This window comes from Diplodia seriata (genome assembly GCF_021436955.1).
Source record: "Diplodia seriata strain FDS-637 chromosome Unknown scaffold_8, whole genome shotgun sequence".
NCBI classification, from domain to species: domain Eukaryota; kingdom Fungi; phylum Ascomycota; class Dothideomycetes; order Botryosphaeriales; family Botryosphaeriaceae; genus Diplodia; species Diplodia seriata.
In genome coordinates, this window is record NW_027117315.1 from 1091965 (window position 1) to 1108708 (window position 16744).

Genomic DNA, 16744 nt, shown 5'->3' on the forward strand with positions numbered 1-16744 from the left:
TTTTGTACGAAAGGCCCTTAGCGGAGGATACTGTGCGGGTCTGAATGTCTGAACCCCGGGGGGGCGTCGGATTGGAGTACCGGATCGATTGGATTAGGAAGCCTCGTAGATAGTGAACGGTTATGAAGCTCGCGAACATGCGCCTTGTTGCTGTGCATTGGGAGATTCAAACACACGGCGTTTCGGTCCGCGAGCTTTGGTCCACGACATCGTAGTCGTTCGGTAGCACCCAAGCGACTAGTGGCCGTCAGGCCTGAATAAGTCTGATGGAGATTGCCTATTCGGGCTAAGGTCACATGCCGCTTTAGGCAATCACGCAAGGGTCCATTACTATCATTCGCTACCATTTGTGTAGGAAAAAAAATCGCACGTGCATCGTTTCACGGGGACAAGCGCATGGTTTCATTCATCCACGGATCTCTTTTTCCCTCAAGGTAGAATATGTACTAGGAAGATCGCAAACAAGGTAGGTAGACGACTGCGGGGAGGCGAGAACACATATTTACAACAGCGCCCCCCTTCATTTAGGTACCGCCGTTTACCCCACACATTTACAAGTCGTACCTCGACTTGATGTGCCTCCACCAATCCCTCGCCATCCAGGCGTCAAACTCGGTGACCTCCATGGCGCTGCCAGCCAGCATGATGAACGAGTCGACGCCCTCGGGGGTCCAGTCGTAGAAGTCGTCGAGCGCGAGCGTGTGGCCCATCTCGTGGAGGAGGATGTGGATGTTCTCCGTCTCGAGGTTCTCGAGCATGTAGGTCGCGCCGACCTGCTGGCCCCAGTCGCCGCCGTAGCCGCCGGCGCCATCGTCGAGCGTGTCGGACAGCCAGAGGGAGACGTCGTAGCGGTCGCCGTCGCCGCCGGCACAGCCCGAGTAGTCGCCGTCGGTGTAGTGAATGGCGCGGCCGCAGGCCGGGTCGCACTCGGGGACGCCGTTGACGTCGACGGTGGAGGAGTGGATGGTGTAGGCCGAGGTGTCGCCCTCAAGGAGGGAGGTGTCGTTGGTCGCCCAGCCACTGACAGTGACGTTGACGGACTCGTAGGGGAAGCCGTCGAAGCCGGTCAAAGCGGCGCTGACCCACTTGTTGTACATCTTGGAGAGGGCCGTCTCAATCGAGGTGCGCTGGGCCGCCGTCACGCTCTTCTTGCTGTCCCAGCGGACGCAGTACTGGATGTTGGCTTTGGTGTCCATGATGTGGTCATAGCTGTTGAGGGAGACATCAGTAAGCATCGGATCCAAAGAGAGGATATAGAAACTTACGCGTAGTTCTTGAAGGTCAGAGGGTCGCCGCCGTAGGTTGACATCGTGTGCTCCCAAACCGAGTCGAGCGCGCTGGACAGCGACGACGGAGGGGACCAGGTGGTCGCGTTCGAGCCGGCACGCTTGGAGACGGGCAGGTTCTCAACAGTCGAGCGCAGCTTGAGGGTCGAGGCGCGGTCAAACTTGCAGATGCCGGAGGATTCCTCATGGCTGCCCTGGATGGGGTGCGCCTGCGCGGCCAGGGCGGCGAGAAGTGGAAGGGCGGTAGCGGCCTTCATGTTCAAGTATGTGCAGAAGTGAAAGAAATCAAAGAGTGACTCGAGACTAGCTCGGAAAAAGAATGTGAGTTGTGGGAGAAAGAATCTTGGCCTGGAGCTGGCTACGCTAGGGACGCTGCTGGATATATACACAATGCAAACACGAAAACGAAAATCCGTAACGGATTCACGGGGCTGGGGTGGTCCGGGGCCAGAAACATGGCGCGGGTGATGGGTGGCGCGCCGGAGACCATGGTCGGTACGGTGGTGGAGCGTTCTCGTGCATCTCACAAACGCCAAGACTGCATGGTGTGGTGTGTCGCCAGTGGCAGCGGAGCGGAAGACGCCATGTCAGGCTAAAGCGGCCCGCTGCGAAACAAATGCTAAGCCAGGCGAGGGTTCATCCACGGGCTTGGCCCTCCTATTTGCGTTCTTGGCGCAATGAGCTTTGTTGTTTCAAGGAGAGCCGCCCAGTGGGCCTGGGCAGATTAAATAGTCCGGCCCGCTTTGCCTCCATCAGCCGCCCAGCGATTGGTCGACATGTAGGGCAACCACCCGTATACACGGGGACAACGATCGATCTGACCTTTGTGTAGCGTAAAACACCTTCGCTTAGAGGTTGGCCTTGTCGAAGCGACCTGCCGGCGGGTATACCTGCCAGCTTCAGTAGTCCTGAAAGGATGAGTTGTGTGGTCTAATCCGGCCCCAGCGTACATTGCATTTGCTTCTCTCTACTACCCTTTCCCGTCACCCTGCTCAGGGCGTTCGGATTCAACGGAGCGCCTCATCCCTCCTGACCGCCAAAAAAGTCAAGCTCCAGAGCTGTCGGATATTACTCTCTGCAAAAGATTGTCAGCCCTACGCGAGTACTTCCACTGATACGGACAGAGATGGAAGGAGGAAATGAAAAGGGACAGAGACGGAAACTCACCAGTCGGACTCTGGCCAGCAGGCGGTGGCAGTGCGCCTAGTGGCGTGTACTCGAAGTCTTCAGCGTTGTACACCCAGCTCCAGACCTCGCTACTCAGATGAGCTCTGTTCGCGTCAATTAGGTCCCACAAGTGGTTGTACGCCAGGCGCACTTTCCCGTGCACCGTCGTGTCGTTGCAGAAATCGGGGATGTCGGCGGAACTGCAGCGGTCAAGTTGACGTGCGAGGCCTGCGGCGAGCATAGAAAGCTGCCAGCTCCACACAACTGTGCCGTGGTAGGCATTGCTGGTGAAGTTTCTTGCGTAGACAGGATCGCCTCCATATGCCGGATTCGCTACTAGCACGCCGACAGAGGTTGAGAGACCGACAGGAAAGGGCTGAAGTAGGTGCTCGGCGGCTTGGTCCAGGAATGAAGTCAACTGCTTCTGATTGGTGGAGTTGACAAGAAACAATCTGAAGCAGTCGTCGGTGTTCATGACTCTGACGGTTGATTGATTGTCGTTGCCGTCAAGAGCAATACCGTGGAAGCGAACGCTGGCCGTGATATTATCCGAGTTGGCAGAGCCGCCGAAATTAGACTCGTTGACATACGACTGAACCAACTCCTGTGCTTCCTCGGCCGCAATATCGATCTGGAGGGCCGTCAGCTGTGCCAATATTCTCAAGCACGAAAGGGCGCTTACTTCGAAGAAGTGCAGAGTTTCGTCTTCCCAGATCTGCGCGTACCGACTCGCCGTATCTCTCCAGTCAACATGGGCGGGAAAGAACCCGTTCGCAGACAAAGCTGCGATAGCTCGCAGCGCAGCTGGGACTAACGCAGTGTTCACGTCATATGGTATCCGGCCGCCACCGATGCCGTACGTGCTGTCCCGCCACTGCCCCACCACCTGCCCTTCTTCCAGATGAATTAAATTTCCTATTGCTTGACCGCCTTCGGAAGCGAATGCAGCCGAGACATTCATAATTCGCTCAGCAGTCATAAGAGCGAGGTCGCCGTAGTGGAGGCCCTGGTTGGCTGGATCGACCGTTGCCTCCGTTGCGAGGAACGCGTCTTTGCGCTGTCGGCCGGTGCCACGTTTGACAAAATACTCGGCCAATACCACCGGGAGGTAGAAGTCGGTGTCAATCATCTTGTAGTCGTACAGCGGTGCTGTGCTTGTGATGTTCCGCTGCAAGTTAAGATAGGTGGCATAGTCGCCAATGGTTTCTTCGTGGCACACCCTTCCATCTGTGCGGTTGACGCGCTCGAGAACGACACCAATGACCGCTTCGATTGCTCCGCCATCCCCTTCGCTGAGAACAGGCTGCAAGAGCAGGAGAGAGATCATGGTGTCCCGTCCGAAATACGTCAAGAATCGCCAGGCGCCTGCCAAGAGCTTGTCAGTGTAGGAGAGAAAAGCAAGAGAACGGAGTTGCTCGGCATTGCTCGAGATCAGAGATTGGGACGCGTTGTTTAAGACTTGTTGAGGGCTGAGCTGGTCCAGCTGCGGGTAATCAACATAGGCGCTGAACGTATAGTTGCCGGCTTCAAAGTGCAGAGTAGTGTTGTCCACAACAATTGGCTTGCCACCATCAGCATGATCAGGTTGAAAGGCGAGGGTAGTGGTCGTCACGTTGTCGAGCCAAAGCCTGCCGATCGAGACACCGCCCGACCCATCATCGGCAATTCGATTTGCGCTTTGGATGATGGGAGCAAGGATGCTAGGTCCCTCGGTGAAATCACGGATTGTGCGGATGCTACCGAGAATGGCAATGTCGAGAATCGCAGTAGTATTGAGCGATAGTATGCCAGTGACGCCGACTTGAGGAAAGCTCCCGTTGGCAGTAGCAGGGTAATAGACGGAATCGAGAGCGCGCTGTTTGTCGACCGAGTTTTGCAGGGATATGGCCAGTGAGCCATTAACTCCATTGGCGGGCGAAAAGAAAGCAACGGCACCGCTGTTGCCAGCCGGCCATGCAACCTTGGCCAAAGTCAACACACAACTCAAGCAGTGGGATTTGGCGGACGGACCAACAAGCGCGGTCTAACGGCGGCGAGACTGCTGTTTGGGAGAGGACTCGTGACAACGACTTGAGCGCTAGTGTTGCAGTCGGAGTAGAAGTAGTTTTTGTAGGGCGGGTCACTCAGTTCGAGATAAGTAGCGTCGACGGAGCAATTATCCGGCGGTGATGATTGAGCGCGTGTAAACAAAACGTGGGAACATAGCGCGAGGAAATACAAGTGGCAGCAGATAGCGGCCAACATTTTGATGCAGGAGCAATCGATGAAAGCGGGGGCCAGTGAGGCGAGAGTGGAGAACGGTCCTGGATGGCTCCTGGCATGATGCGAAGCCGGGCGCTTACACAGTCGGCTGGTGTGAGCAACGTCATCGGCATAGCGGGCTGAAACATGGTGAAAGAAGCGGCAGCACAACGCCAAAGCGGGGTCGAGTGCGGGCTTGAGGCTTGAGGCTTGTTAAGGAACGCGGAGAGCGGAGGGGGAGGCGTCCGAGCGTCGGGCGAGAGCGGAGCAGCCTCGGGCGGGGAGCTCGAGCTGCAGCTACCCGTCCCCGAGGACCGTGCCATTTCGTCATTCTCACGAACACTGCAACCTACCTAAGGAAGGCATGATGGAGGGTTGGGCGCAACAGCGACAGTGGAGCGACGGGCAAGAGCCGGTGCCTGCCGGCTGTCACGCGTCGGAAGCCCGGGGCCTGCCGATGCAAGGAAGCTGCACCTCCGCTCTGGCCGTGCCGCATCACCACATCCACCACCCTCAACCTCGCGCTGCCTGCGAGCACCACATCGCCCACCATGACGCCGCCCGTCCCCGCCTTCCTCGAGCCTGTCCCGGTCACCATTCGCCTGGCCCAGGCCGTGGGCATCACTGCCTCAGCCTTCTTATGCGGTACGCCCATGCCCACGTGCACTCTGATCCGCATGCATTCCGCAAGCCGGTGCCTACTGATCTCCTGAGCAGGCCAGACTGCCGCTGCCTCCATCCAGCTGACTCCCAGCTTGCTCGAGGCTCCCGCCCCGCTGCTCGCACGGCAATGGCTCAAAGCTCGCAACATTTACATGAAGATCAACCTTCCCTCTGTCGCCGGCTCCGTCGTCCTGTTCAGCTGGCTGGCCTCACGAGGTACACACTCCGCCGCTGACTATGCCCATGATGCAGGCTAAAGCTGGCTCGACAGAATCCCCAGACAGCGTCCCGCGTAAGCTATACACGGCCGCTGCTCTCCTCTACTTCGCAAAGGTCCCCTACAGCTTCCTCTTCCTCCACCCCACCGACGTGGCCTTGCAGGCTAAGGCCCAATCTTTTGCGTCCACAAACCTTGCCGATACTTCTACTGAGGTCGGAATTGCGAAGGAGGAGAGCACCCACGCTCTGGTCGACAAGTGGGCCACAATCAACTTGGGCCGTGCTATTCTCGGTTTCACCGGGGCTGCCTGCGCCGTTTGGGCTACCCTGGGCCGTGTTGATGTCATCAGGTACAGGCTGTAAGCGTGTGAAGTAGGCAACGAAGTTGGCCCTTCTTACTGTTTGGAAGTTCGTCATGTTTTGAAAACACAAAATGAGTACGGCACTCAGTTTGAAGACGGTAAATTCACGATGCGTGGGCATTGGTTTTGCTATCGGAGGCGTGTCTCTCCACATATGTCGCCGACAGACCTTGGTCTGTATGTACTTCTTCATTCCCCGGTCTGGTTTAACAAAGGGATATAAAACGCCAATCTATCGTTGGGAATGCTTCTGTGCCCCCACAATGCCACTTTTTGCCTCCACAGTTTCCCGGATTTAGCTCTGCGCCAAGCTCTCAAGCTCGTCATTCTAGACGACCATTTTTGCAATGGCGGCATCGGGGAGGAAACCCGCCGACTTGCCGAGCCCTCGTACACGAGACCTGTGGTCCCAGACACACGCTAAGAGGCTTGGCTGAATCCTTGCCCTCTTAGTCGGTCTCGTTCTTATCTAGATAGACCACTGTGTAGAACGATAGTTTGCTCAATTTCTTGATTGGAAGTTGTAGTGGTGTATGGGCATATGACGCCTCTTTGTGAGTTAAAGGTTCAAGCGACCTGCAGCTCATGATTTGAAACTCGAGAAACTCTGGAGGCAAACTTGTGTACACAAACCTCGGAGAGCTGAGAGCTGAACTGCCACCAACAAAACATCAATCTTGGCAGGGAGACGGTGAGAGAAACACCGAGCTTGGCAGGGCTTGAATACGAGGAGTTCGATCTGTTCACTGGTTGGGCGTTCTCTACTATTTACCGAAATAGTTATGCGCAGGGCCACAGACGTCGCCTGGTGGCACCAAGTCTAACGGCTTCACTTTTAGCCTGCAACCCTTTCCACGCCAGAGATGATCCAAACTCTATGAGAAAGCGTACGGTTAGCGCTCTTCAGTCGGTACTGGAACCAAACAGTTGTGTTAAACAATGACAGCTGAGCGGTCAGCTATTTCGTCATGAGGTGTGCAAGAGCGGCTGCTCACTATCAACTTGAAGCACACAGACCGATGAGGAAATCCCCTCTCCATCAGCTGGAGAGGCTATAAAGGGCTTCGAACGCTCATTGTAAGGAAATATCTCCAAACTCTCTACCATCATCAAAACCTACCTCAGAACGCAGACAAAAGTAGCTTCAGGGGGAAAAAATCAGTTTTTCCAAACCAAAACACTCAATAGATCCCCAATCTTCCACTTCTCGCGACAATGCACGTTCCCACCATCGTTTCCTCACTCCTTCTCCTTCTCCTTCTTTCTCTTACTGCTCTTGCCGAGGTTAACGGCCCCTGCACCGGCGCCGCCCACAAACCCGGCGTCTGCATCGAGACAAGCTCCTGCACCAAGGCCGGCGGCACCCATATCGACGGCGCCTGTCCCCACGACGCCAACGACATCAAGTGCTGCACCAAGCCCTCGTGCGGCAGTGGTGGTACGTGCAAGTTCGTCCGCGACTGCGAGACCGGGTCGACCAAGGCCGGGCTCTGTCCCGGTCCGAGCGACTTCAAGTGCTGCCTGCCCACGTCCGGTGGCGGTGGAGGGAGCGGGGGTTTCCCGCCGCCGACGTTCCCGGTGGTGGGGAAGTGCAAGAAGGTGGCGGTGGAGGGGGCTAAGAAGGTTGTCAAGGCGAACCCGGGGAAGGTGAGGGAGATTGGGTGCGTGAGGGACTGTGAGTGCGGGGCACAGGGGGCGAGCGATCATTGTTGCGGGCTGGCGGTCGACTTGATGTGCTCGAAAGCCGGTGGGGTGAGTGCTTTCTGTCTTCCTCCTCTGTGTCCGTGATGGAACCTTTCCTCTTTTCTGCTTCTTATTCATCTTGCGTCACCTTTTCCCTCTCGCCTTTTCAGACAAGCAGTTTATGAGTATGCTAACAGGATTTCTTCGTGGATGGATAGGTCAAGACCGATGAAGGCAAGAGCATCGCCGAGTGGGTAATGCACAACCACAAAGACCTCAAGCTCAAGTACGTCATCTCGGGGCAGCGCATCTGGAACCCGTCCCGCGATGCAGTGGAACCCTGGACGGGCTGGAGGATAATGGAGGATAGGGGCAGTGTGACGGCGAATCATTGGTAAATATTGCTCACCCTACTTCGCTGCCTTCTCAATCGACAAGCGGCAGGTTTTGACGGTTCTGATCTGATTTTGCTTCAGGGATCATGTTCACTGTAGTTTCAACGGCTAGACGGTATGAGCCTTCGGTGTTGATGAGGCTTCCTGGTGTCGGTTGACGACTGCTTGGGCTGCGGAGCTTACATTCATTTGGCATAGGCGCCTGCAAGTGCCGAAGGGGCGCATCACTTTCGCTACGTTGGGGGACGGATGAAGACGTTACGGCCGAGATTTTTGACATGTTCAATTCGCAGCACTATTTACAGTTGAATATATTTACAGATAAGGAACTTGAAGTCGTCATCTTCCATCGTCTAGTTGACGGGGGCATCGGCATCGTGGTAGTCGGTCAGGTGAAGAAGCTTCTTGGCGTTCTCGCGGCCAATCTTTTTGTAGTTCTCCAGGCCGCCGCAGGCCTCGATGACCTCCTTGGCCTTGCCGTCCCACCAGGCGCAGCAGTTTTCGATGGTTTCGTAGGGGTAGTCGACGCTGAAGAGCACGCGGTCGGCGCCAATCTCGCGCACGACGTACTCGAGAGTGTGGGTGGAGAAGTGGCCGCTGGTGGTAACCCAGATGTTGGTTTTGAAGTAGTGGTAGATGCTCTGCTGGCAGATGCGGTCGTAGCCCTGCTCCTTGGCCAGCGGGCGCTCGACGTCCTCGAGCCAGTGGTTGATGCGCCAGAAGTCGAAGGGCAGGTGTTCACCCATGTGGCCGACAATGATCTTGAGATTGGGGTTGCGGTCGAAGACGCCATTGACGATGAGGCCCATCAGGTGCAGGTTGACGCCGTTGGCGAAGGACAACGGAGGGCCGACGAGGAACTTGCGCTGCGCGTACAGCTTGTCGTAGATAACGCCGGATGGGGCGGCCGGGTGGATGTACAGCGGGACATCGAGCTCCTGGCACACCTTCCAGAAGGCGTCGTACTCGGGCGCATCGTAGAAGAGGTAGGTCTCGCCGTCGGGGCCAGCGTGCTGGAAGTCGCAGACCAGGGCGCCATGGAAGCCAAGCTCCTTGACGCAGCGGCGCAGCTCTTGGCCGGCCTGGACGGGGTCGTGCATGGACAGACAGGCGAAGGCGCCCAGTTTCTTGGGGTTGGTCTTGACCTTCTCGGCGACCCAGTTGTTGACCTCGGTGGCCCTGCGCTCGGCCTCGGCCTTGTCGGAGATGCCCTGGATGGCGGGGACGGTGAGAGAGCAGATGGTGTAGCCAATGCCGTGGGCGTCGGCCAGGCGGACACGCTCGTCGTTGATGTCGGAGATCTGGCGCATGTAGCGTTCGCGGTCGTTGGGGTGGATGTACAGCTTGGCCTCACGCATCGACTTGGCCTCCATGCCAGTCATCTCGTAGGCTTCCTCGAGGGCGATCTTTCCGAGCATTCTGGCGGTGGTTTTCTTCGGTGGCTTAGAGAAGTTTGCTAGGTAGAGAGTAGTGCTGGGTTCCTGAGGCTCTGGGGGTGTTCTTGGGAATTTTGCCGATGCTCCAGGAAGTGCTTCAAAGGAACTTATTTATACGTTCCGACGTCACGATGGGCTCCGTGATGAAGATTCATTCTCGACATCTCGCTGTTCGCTGTCTGGGCTCCGAGGCTCGTACGAGGTAGGCGGGGGGTTGGGTGGCCTCCAGCGGAGACGAATTGACATAATCACGAGATGTTGTCAGTAACGCATGGCGCAGAGAGGCAACAGAGGCACCAGAGACACCAGAGGCTCCTGGAGCGGGATCGGCCCGAGCACAGGGAAGCTTCGCTCTCGTGGATGCTCCGGTGCGGCCCGATCTCCAGCAGGGGGAGGGGGATCGTCCAATGCGGTGTCGGTGGCGCCCCCCTGCGATGCGGGCCATGATCCGTTGAAAATGAGACCACAGTCTCGAGAGAAGTCGGGGTCGGGTCGCTGCTGAGACCACAAGGTGGGTCAACGCCCAGAAGCATCTACGATCAGGAGAAGAAGCAGCTAGCGGGCTCCCAGATGGGGCAATTCGAACGTCACAGCCTGCACCGTGCGCGTGCTTGTCGTTGCTTGGGGCATGCTCTGTGGAGAAGAAGATGTCTCGACACGCCGCCCAAAGAGCTCGGCCGAGGCGCCGGACGCGTTGACGTTGCTTGAGAGGCGCAGATTCGTCGAGAGAGTCGGAATTTCCGACGGCTGGAGAAGGTGTCGTGATGGAGATGGGGGGTTGTGGTTGTGGTGGAGTGCAGCAGCCGACGAACGCGCAGCTTCCGCGCCCGGATCCGACGCCGTAAACCAACCCGGAGACTTCCTCACAGCTCACTGCAGCCTCGCAGCTCACACTCTTCGTCATAACTCTGCACGCCTTACACGCTTCTTGCCCGACGCTTGCTTCCCCTGGGTATGCGTTGTGGCTGCCACAACTGACTTCGTACACTCTGGCAGGGCGCAGGATGGGAGGACCCTATGACGCCATAGCCAGTGGCAAACAGCGCTTGGCTTTCCATCACCATCAGCGCCTCGAGACTCCTCGATCTGAGACGTTGACGGTCTTCACCACGCAATACTTGTGCTAGCATCAACCGGTGTGTCATGATAACTGGGCTCCGTATCGACGAGTCTTCCACGGCAGCCACGGCACGTTGACAGACTGGGTGTTCGGTTTTCGTTCGCTGATGGCGAGACGGGGCCAGTGAGCATGATTTCCTCATCAAGACTCCCGGGGAACCTTCCCCTGCAGTTGATCACACCCTCGGCCGAGCCTATTGATCCACCTCCTCAGGAGCTTACCATCTTGCACTGCTAGCTTTCACAGCCCAGACGCCCGGACCCTGTTCCGGAGCTTTCCGCAAACGTTTCCATCACATGCGCTGTCCTTCGAATCCGTGATAGCTCGCGCTGGCAGGCGCATCGTGAGCCTTATTCCCGGCACGCGATCGACACCCTAATCCGACCTTCGCTGCAACCATGACACCAGCTGACTTCCCTCTTCGTTGAAAGCAGGACTTTCACTACCACTTCCTTTATCTACACTGGCCTCGACCGCCCACCACCCACTTCACAAACACACGCCTGGAATCTCTTGCGTCGCATTCACCACAAACCCGCTCAACTCACTCCCCCCGCACTTCAGCCCCTTCACAAACGCCTTCGCCGCCACGTCAGCGCCTTCGGGCTGCGTGTGCGTGTGATCCATCAGGAAGAATCCATCTACCACCTCCTTTCCCAGCTCCTCAAACGCGTGCGCCTCGTACTTCCCGTGGTTCACAAACGCCGCTTTCTCTCCCACCTCTCCTTCCAATACCCCCTCCACACGCTCTGCGTACCCGACGTAGATTGGCGGCGTGTAGCTGAAGTTGCCCGTCTCCCACGGGTTCGTCGGCGTCATGGTGCTGATAACGACGCTCGCGCCCTTGTCCAAGAACGACCGCGCCGCGTGCAACATGTACCAGTTGTAGGTGTGCACGACTACCTCGGTGCCGTTGTAGAAGGATACGCAGGTCTCGTCGCCCTGGCCCGGACACGCGGGCCGCCCATTGTCGGTGTAGTTGGCTGTGCCTAAATTCGAGCCGCCGCCGTCGTTGTGGCCGAATTCGATGATGACTGAGGCGTGTCAGCATGACCTTTGTTCTTCTCTTTTCTCCCTTTTGTGGCTTGGTCGTGTCTGCCGTCCGATGCGTTCATTGGCGAGACATTATTTCTAGATTACGGGTACAACACTCACCAAAATCACCAGGAACCACGGCGGCCTCGATGGCCGCGAAACGGCCCTGATCGGTGAAGGAGCGCGCGCTACGGCCTGCAAAAGCCTTGTTGACGACGGGAATAGAGAGCGAGTACTGCAGGTAGTGGCCCCAGCCTATTCGTGTCCGTCTCAAAGATCAGTTACACAACCAAAGCTACTAATGTGGGATGACAAAAGGTAAGACACCTTCAGTCCCGTTCTTGCCTCCCTGCTCCGCCATTGTCGAATCGCCTGCCAGGTACACCGTCGGCGTGGTGGCGGCAGCGGCGCGGGCGACGTTGCGGCCATCACCAGGAGGCAGCGCCGCAACTACCGCTGCCGCGGAGATAGCGGTCCATGCGAGCGACGACGGGCTAGTGTCAAGCTTCATTGTGGCGCGTCGCGGTTGTTGCAGATCGAAGTATCGGTACCGCAGTAGGGATTGGATTTAGAGCAGGGTCAAAAGGTAAGCCTTGCAAGCGGCGTATATGCGCGATGCCCTTGGCGACGAGACAGGATGATACGGAGACCGCTGCATCCTCTCCGCCAATGCGAATGATAAAAGACCTGTCAAAGGTGCTCGGGCAACCATTGCTGCGGCATCTCGCGTCCATCTTAGCCCGAACGTGTCAATGGTAAAAAGCTGCAAGCCTCGCGACTCGACGTGGCCCAGCAACGTCCACCAATGGGCGGTTCGCGGTGCCATTGCTTTGCGCGTTGAATAGCCGGGTACGTGGGGACGAAGCCTTGGAGTAGTGCGCGCTAACGCCCACGTGAGCATTTAGCCAGCCGACTGGCCGGTCGTCCGGGCGAATTGGTGCGATGGCTTGGTCATCCGTCTACAAAAGATTGCGGGGTTGCGCGTGCGGGGATCCGAGGGGACCGTGAACGGAAAGCCTTGTTACTTCGCAGTCCGCTGCTGTCGCCACAACGCCCCCGAGCGAAGTGCGAAAAGGATTCGGTGCCTGGTTTGATTTGAGTTTGGCATTGTATCAGTGCAGAACCTTCTAATCCGTATCGAGTAAGTCGCACGACAGAATGTGAGGCGCGTGGCTTTCGAGACACGTTGTGGCTGGCCTTGCGGTCAGCCTTAAGGGGGGAAACAAAGAGGTAATACACATGTAAAAGTGGCGCATTGCTACAATCCATATCCGCTCGAACCCACGTGGCCGGCGGATTTACTCGTCGTCTTAAATCGTTGACAGCATTATTCCACGCCCTTCCGCGCATCCCAGTACATCCTCTACAGAACGTACCTGAAGCCCTTTCTCCGCGCTCCGTTCTCCGCGTCCTCGCCGACCGTGCCCTCGAGACGGTCGAGTTTCTTGTTCTCGTGTCTCAGCCAGTACCGTAATGCGATCGAAGAAACGCCTCCGAGGCCGCAAAAGAGCGCTAATGTAATGCCGGCACGAGCGTAGCGTGGCTTGTCCGAGTCGGGGTACAGGTACGAAGTGAACAGATGGGTTGAATTGCCCATGATATTGACCATGGCGAGCGCCGCGGCACGCTTGGACCGGGGACGGGGGATCTGATCACGCATGTCAGTGATTGGATCAGGAAAATCGACGAGTATTCAGAGAGTGCTTACCGTCGCAGATACCCACGAGTATGTGACGTTGAACGCAGAATAAACACCAAAGGTCATCTACAAAAGCCTAATCAGCATTGGCACGGACGGGACTCGGTCGGAGACAATTACCAAAAACATTGCGAAATATCTTCCACCAGTGCCCGTAATAGTGATGCACAGGATGTTTCCAATCATGCTGATTGCCATTGGGACGGCGACGTGGAAGGCCCTCTCGTTGGTCTTGCCGGCGTGGATGGAGTTGCCAAGGGATCCAAAGAACGCGAGAGCATAAGGAGGCGCGGTGAGGAGCAAGGTGACAATCTTGTTGTAACCGAGAGTCTTGACAATGGAAGGGAAGAAGTAGGTCTGCCAGGACTTGTTAGTTTGCACGGCGAAAGCTCAGCATGACAGCACTTACGTAGGCCATTCCAGTGTTCAGAGAGAACTGAATCAGGATGAGCATGTAGACCTTAGGGTCTTTTATCGCTTGAAGACCTCCATCCCATATCGACTTGCTGCCGTCCTCCCCGTCGTCTTGTCCAGCAACCTCGACCGACAGGCGCCAGATAGCATACTCCCTCTCCTCCTCGGTAAGCCACTTGACATCTGTGACATGTCAGTGAGCCCTCAGCAGAGCGTCAAATGGTGAGCATACCCTTTGGATAACTCGGTAGCACAAAGCCAGCGATGATTGCAATGAAGATAGTGAAGCAACCCTCAAGGATGAAGAGCCACCGCCAAGAGTGGATACCAGCGGCGTCATTCATGCCGCCGAGGACACCTGCGGCAATGAGCCCACCAAAGCAGTTCGATATGGTGTTTCCAGCGTACAGGATAGCAATCCTGAAAGGAAGCTCATCCTTTTGGTACCAAGATGACAGCATGAGCAAAGCACCTGGGCTATCCTCGTAGTCAGCATCCATCCTAAGCTAGATCCCGTACCGCTGCAGAGCAACTTACAAGAAGGGTGCCTCGGCAAAGCCCAGGAAGAACCGGACCACTAGAGCCTCCCTAAAGTTACGTGTAGCAGCCATGCAGGTGGAGATAGCACCCCATAGGACGGCAGCAACCGAAAGGTATACTCCAGGCCGAGGAAAGTTGGACAGGATGACGTTGCTGGGAAACTGGAACAGAAGGTAGCCGACGTACATGATCATCAGACAAGTATTGTACTGATGATCGGACAGTTTCAAGTCATCTTCGAGACCACCCAGGCGGGCGTTGGTGAAATTGTTGCGGTCCAAGATACTACAGAACCGGTCAGTCTGGACCCGAGCCGCACACGTCCAAAGACAACGCACTTGAGCAGGAAGAGGATGATGAGCATTGGCATCACTCTGGTATCCACCTTCCGCAGCATCGCCTTCTTCAAAGCGGCCACTTCCTCGTCGCTTTTGCCCCTGAAGTTCTGGTGTGCCAGGATTTCCTTTTGCTGGTCGAAACCTGAGTCCTTGAGGTCGTCGATCATGGTGGCTTCAACCGCCCCGGCTCCCTTCTTGTCGGTCATGTTTGGTCGTAATGGTGTTCCTGAGGTTGGAGAGTGATGGAGCGGGGACAGTGGAACTGGGCAGGACTCCAAGGGTCGAGCTGCAGATGAACAGGGCCGTGTCGTGAACAGCTCAGGCGTGTTATAGATGCTGCACATCGACAGTTCCGACAGTCCCCCCCAGGCGGAAGAGGCACGCGGCGCTCTCGGCAGTCCAGATGGGGTGAAGTCACCGTCGAGGCTCACAAACAAGATTGGCCAGCAGGCGTGGTTCGCACCACGCTTCCCCAGATTCCCTGGGCCGCCGGCACTTGCAGCAAATCAGGAGTGCGGGCAGCAGCGGCGAAAGCCGGGCCCGGTCGCCGCCCCGGATCCTCAGCCGGCCCCCGCCCCAGTCGCATCTTTTTCCGCTGGCGGCTTTTCCGCTGGCCGGGACTGGAGCCGCAGAGGGCAGGACAGCGCGGAGTGTGCTTCTGCAGAGCGGCTGGCTGTACGTGGTGAACAACTGGAGGCGCCGAGGGCGCGCTGTTGAGAGCAGAGGGCAGACTAAATTGTGGGGAACTGGATGCGACGTGGTACCGAGGGCGCGGCAGACATAACACTGGGAAAGGGAGCTCAGGTTAACAGACTATCCTTATCCGCCCCCGCCGCCCGTGGTTGGTGAGGTCCGGGGAAGGGGCCTTCCCCGCACTTGCAGGCATGGCCGTCTGTGCAGAAGCTGACGGCGGGCCAAACTGCGTGCGGGGTCTCCACACGTCCAGCAGCGGCGGGAATCCGACGAGGTCAGCGTGGGCGGTGGCCGGAAACCGCAGGCGGCGGAGCTAGGCGGCGGATCGGCGCTGAGGGCGTGACTAAGAGGGCTCTGCACGAGCGTCTCCGCCGCAGGGGGTGGCGTCGTGGGTATTTAAGCCAGTCGGCCCCGGCACGCCGTTCCCGTTGCGGCTTTGCGAGCTGTTCCACTGACGCCCGCGCCCGCTCTTTCGTGCGAAAGGCGCCCTGCAGCCCGCAGCCCGCAGCTGCCATCCGCCCCTCGCGTTTGCGCCTTCCGTTAGCCATCCAAACGCCGCTGCGCCAACGCGGCGCCGGCACTATCTGGACGACACGCCTGCTCCCGTCGGCAGGTGCAAACAGCGCGCGCACGCGAGGCGGCGCAGCATCGCAACGGCGGGCTCCCCATTGGCCGGCGGGGGTGCGTGGGCCGTGCGCGCGCACGCCCCTTGGTGCTAAAATTCTAGAAGGGCGCACGCGAGATGCTAACGGCAGAGCTGCCGGGGGCACGGCGCTGCCAGGGCGGCGGCACAGCAGGGCGGGCTGGTGCAACGTAGCACTGGCACCAGCACCGGCACCAGCACCAGCACCAGCACCAGCAGCAAGCGTTCGCCAATGCTTGCGGCTGCTCGCTTGCGCCAGGGGAGCAGCGCTGCGCGCAGCAGCTACTTATCGCTGCAATGACGATCGCCGGCGCGGGCGGGCGACAATCAGCAGACGGCCGTACGAGGCGACCCCGTTTCATCAGCGCGCTTTGTTTCGGGCGCGCGGGTGTCGCAGGCCCTGGGCGCATGGCAACTGCCGCAGGCGCCGGCGAGCGCCGCAGCCGGCGGCTTGCACGTGACGCGGCTGTTCCTGCGGAGCGCGCGGCTTGGGCGTGGGCGAGGGCTTGGGCGAGGGCTTTGGCTGCTTCGTGGCGGCGTCGACGCGGTTGCTGCAGCGAAAATGGCTCGCGCTCGCTCGGTACTTGGCGGCTGCCGTCCAGAAGCAGCGCTATCTCCGCCAACCACGGCGCACGCGAACCGCCACTGCAGCAGCTAGCAGTCGCGCCTCTTGCCTATCGTGCCGCGGCCGGCTGAACCTAGCAGGTCCCATTTATAGGTTGACGTCAAATTGCCCCTTTCCAGCCACTGGTACGGCGTATAAGAGCCCACGATCGCCCCTAGCCCTCCTTCTGCGCGGAAGCATGCGGC

General features: G+C 58.0%; 6 protein-coding genes across 6 annotated transcripts; 1 reads left to right on the forward strand and 5 right to left on the reverse strand.

Annotated features, from left to right (window-relative positions):
* Positions 1-551: 551 nt before the first annotated feature.
* SLS55_007929 (uncharacterized protein) lies at positions 552-1543 on the reverse strand (the record flags this gene model as incomplete). Its single annotated transcript, XM_066779344.1, has 2 exons — positions 552-1209; positions 1266-1543. 2 exons carry the CDS (start codon positions 1541-1543, stop codon positions 552-554), a joined length of 936 nt encoding a protein of 311 aa, XP_066630148.1.
* A 750-nt stretch (positions 1544-2293) lies between these two features.
* On the reverse strand, positions 2294-4843 carry SLS55_007930 (uncharacterized protein; the record flags this gene model as incomplete). Its single annotated transcript, XM_066779345.1, has 3 exons — positions 2294-2361; positions 2454-4413; positions 4796-4843. 3 exons carry the CDS (start codon positions 4841-4843, stop codon positions 2294-2296), a joined length of 2076 nt encoding a protein of 691 aa, XP_066630149.1.
* Positions 4844-5245: 402 nt separating this feature from the next.
* On the forward strand, positions 5246-5939 carry SLS55_007931 (uncharacterized protein; the record flags this gene model as incomplete). Its single annotated transcript, XM_066779346.1, has 3 exons — positions 5246-5339; positions 5412-5573; positions 5638-5939. 3 exons carry the CDS (start codon positions 5246-5248, stop codon positions 5937-5939), a joined length of 558 nt encoding a protein of 185 aa, XP_066630150.1.
* A 2430-nt stretch (positions 5940-8369) lies between these two features.
* On the reverse strand, positions 8370-9725 carry SLS55_007932 (uncharacterized protein; the record flags this gene model as incomplete). Its single annotated transcript, XM_066779347.1, has 2 exons — positions 8370-9505; positions 9722-9725. The coding sequence occupies 2 exons, from the start codon at positions 9723-9725 to the stop codon at positions 8370-8372; spliced, it is 1140 nt and encodes a 379-aa protein (XP_066630151.1).
* Positions 9726-11061: 1336 nt separating this feature from the next.
* SLS55_007933 (uncharacterized protein) lies at positions 11062-12118 on the reverse strand (the record flags this gene model as incomplete). Its single annotated transcript, XM_066779348.1, has 3 exons — positions 11062-11606; positions 11728-11862; positions 11935-12118. The coding sequence occupies 3 exons, from the start codon at positions 12116-12118 to the stop codon at positions 11062-11064; spliced, it is 864 nt and encodes a 287-aa protein (XP_066630152.1).
* Positions 12119-12970: 852 nt separating this feature from the next.
* SLS55_007934 (uncharacterized protein) lies at positions 12971-14804 on the reverse strand (the record flags this gene model as incomplete). The annotated part of the gene is made up of 7 exons (XM_066779349.1): positions 12971-13255; positions 13316-13372; positions 13427-13663; positions 13716-13903; positions 13953-14221; positions 14258-14545; positions 14599-14804. The coding sequence occupies 7 exons, from the start codon at positions 14802-14804 to the stop codon at positions 12971-12973; spliced, it is 1530 nt and encodes a 509-aa protein (XP_066630153.1).
* Positions 14805-16744: the final 1940 nt, after the last annotated feature.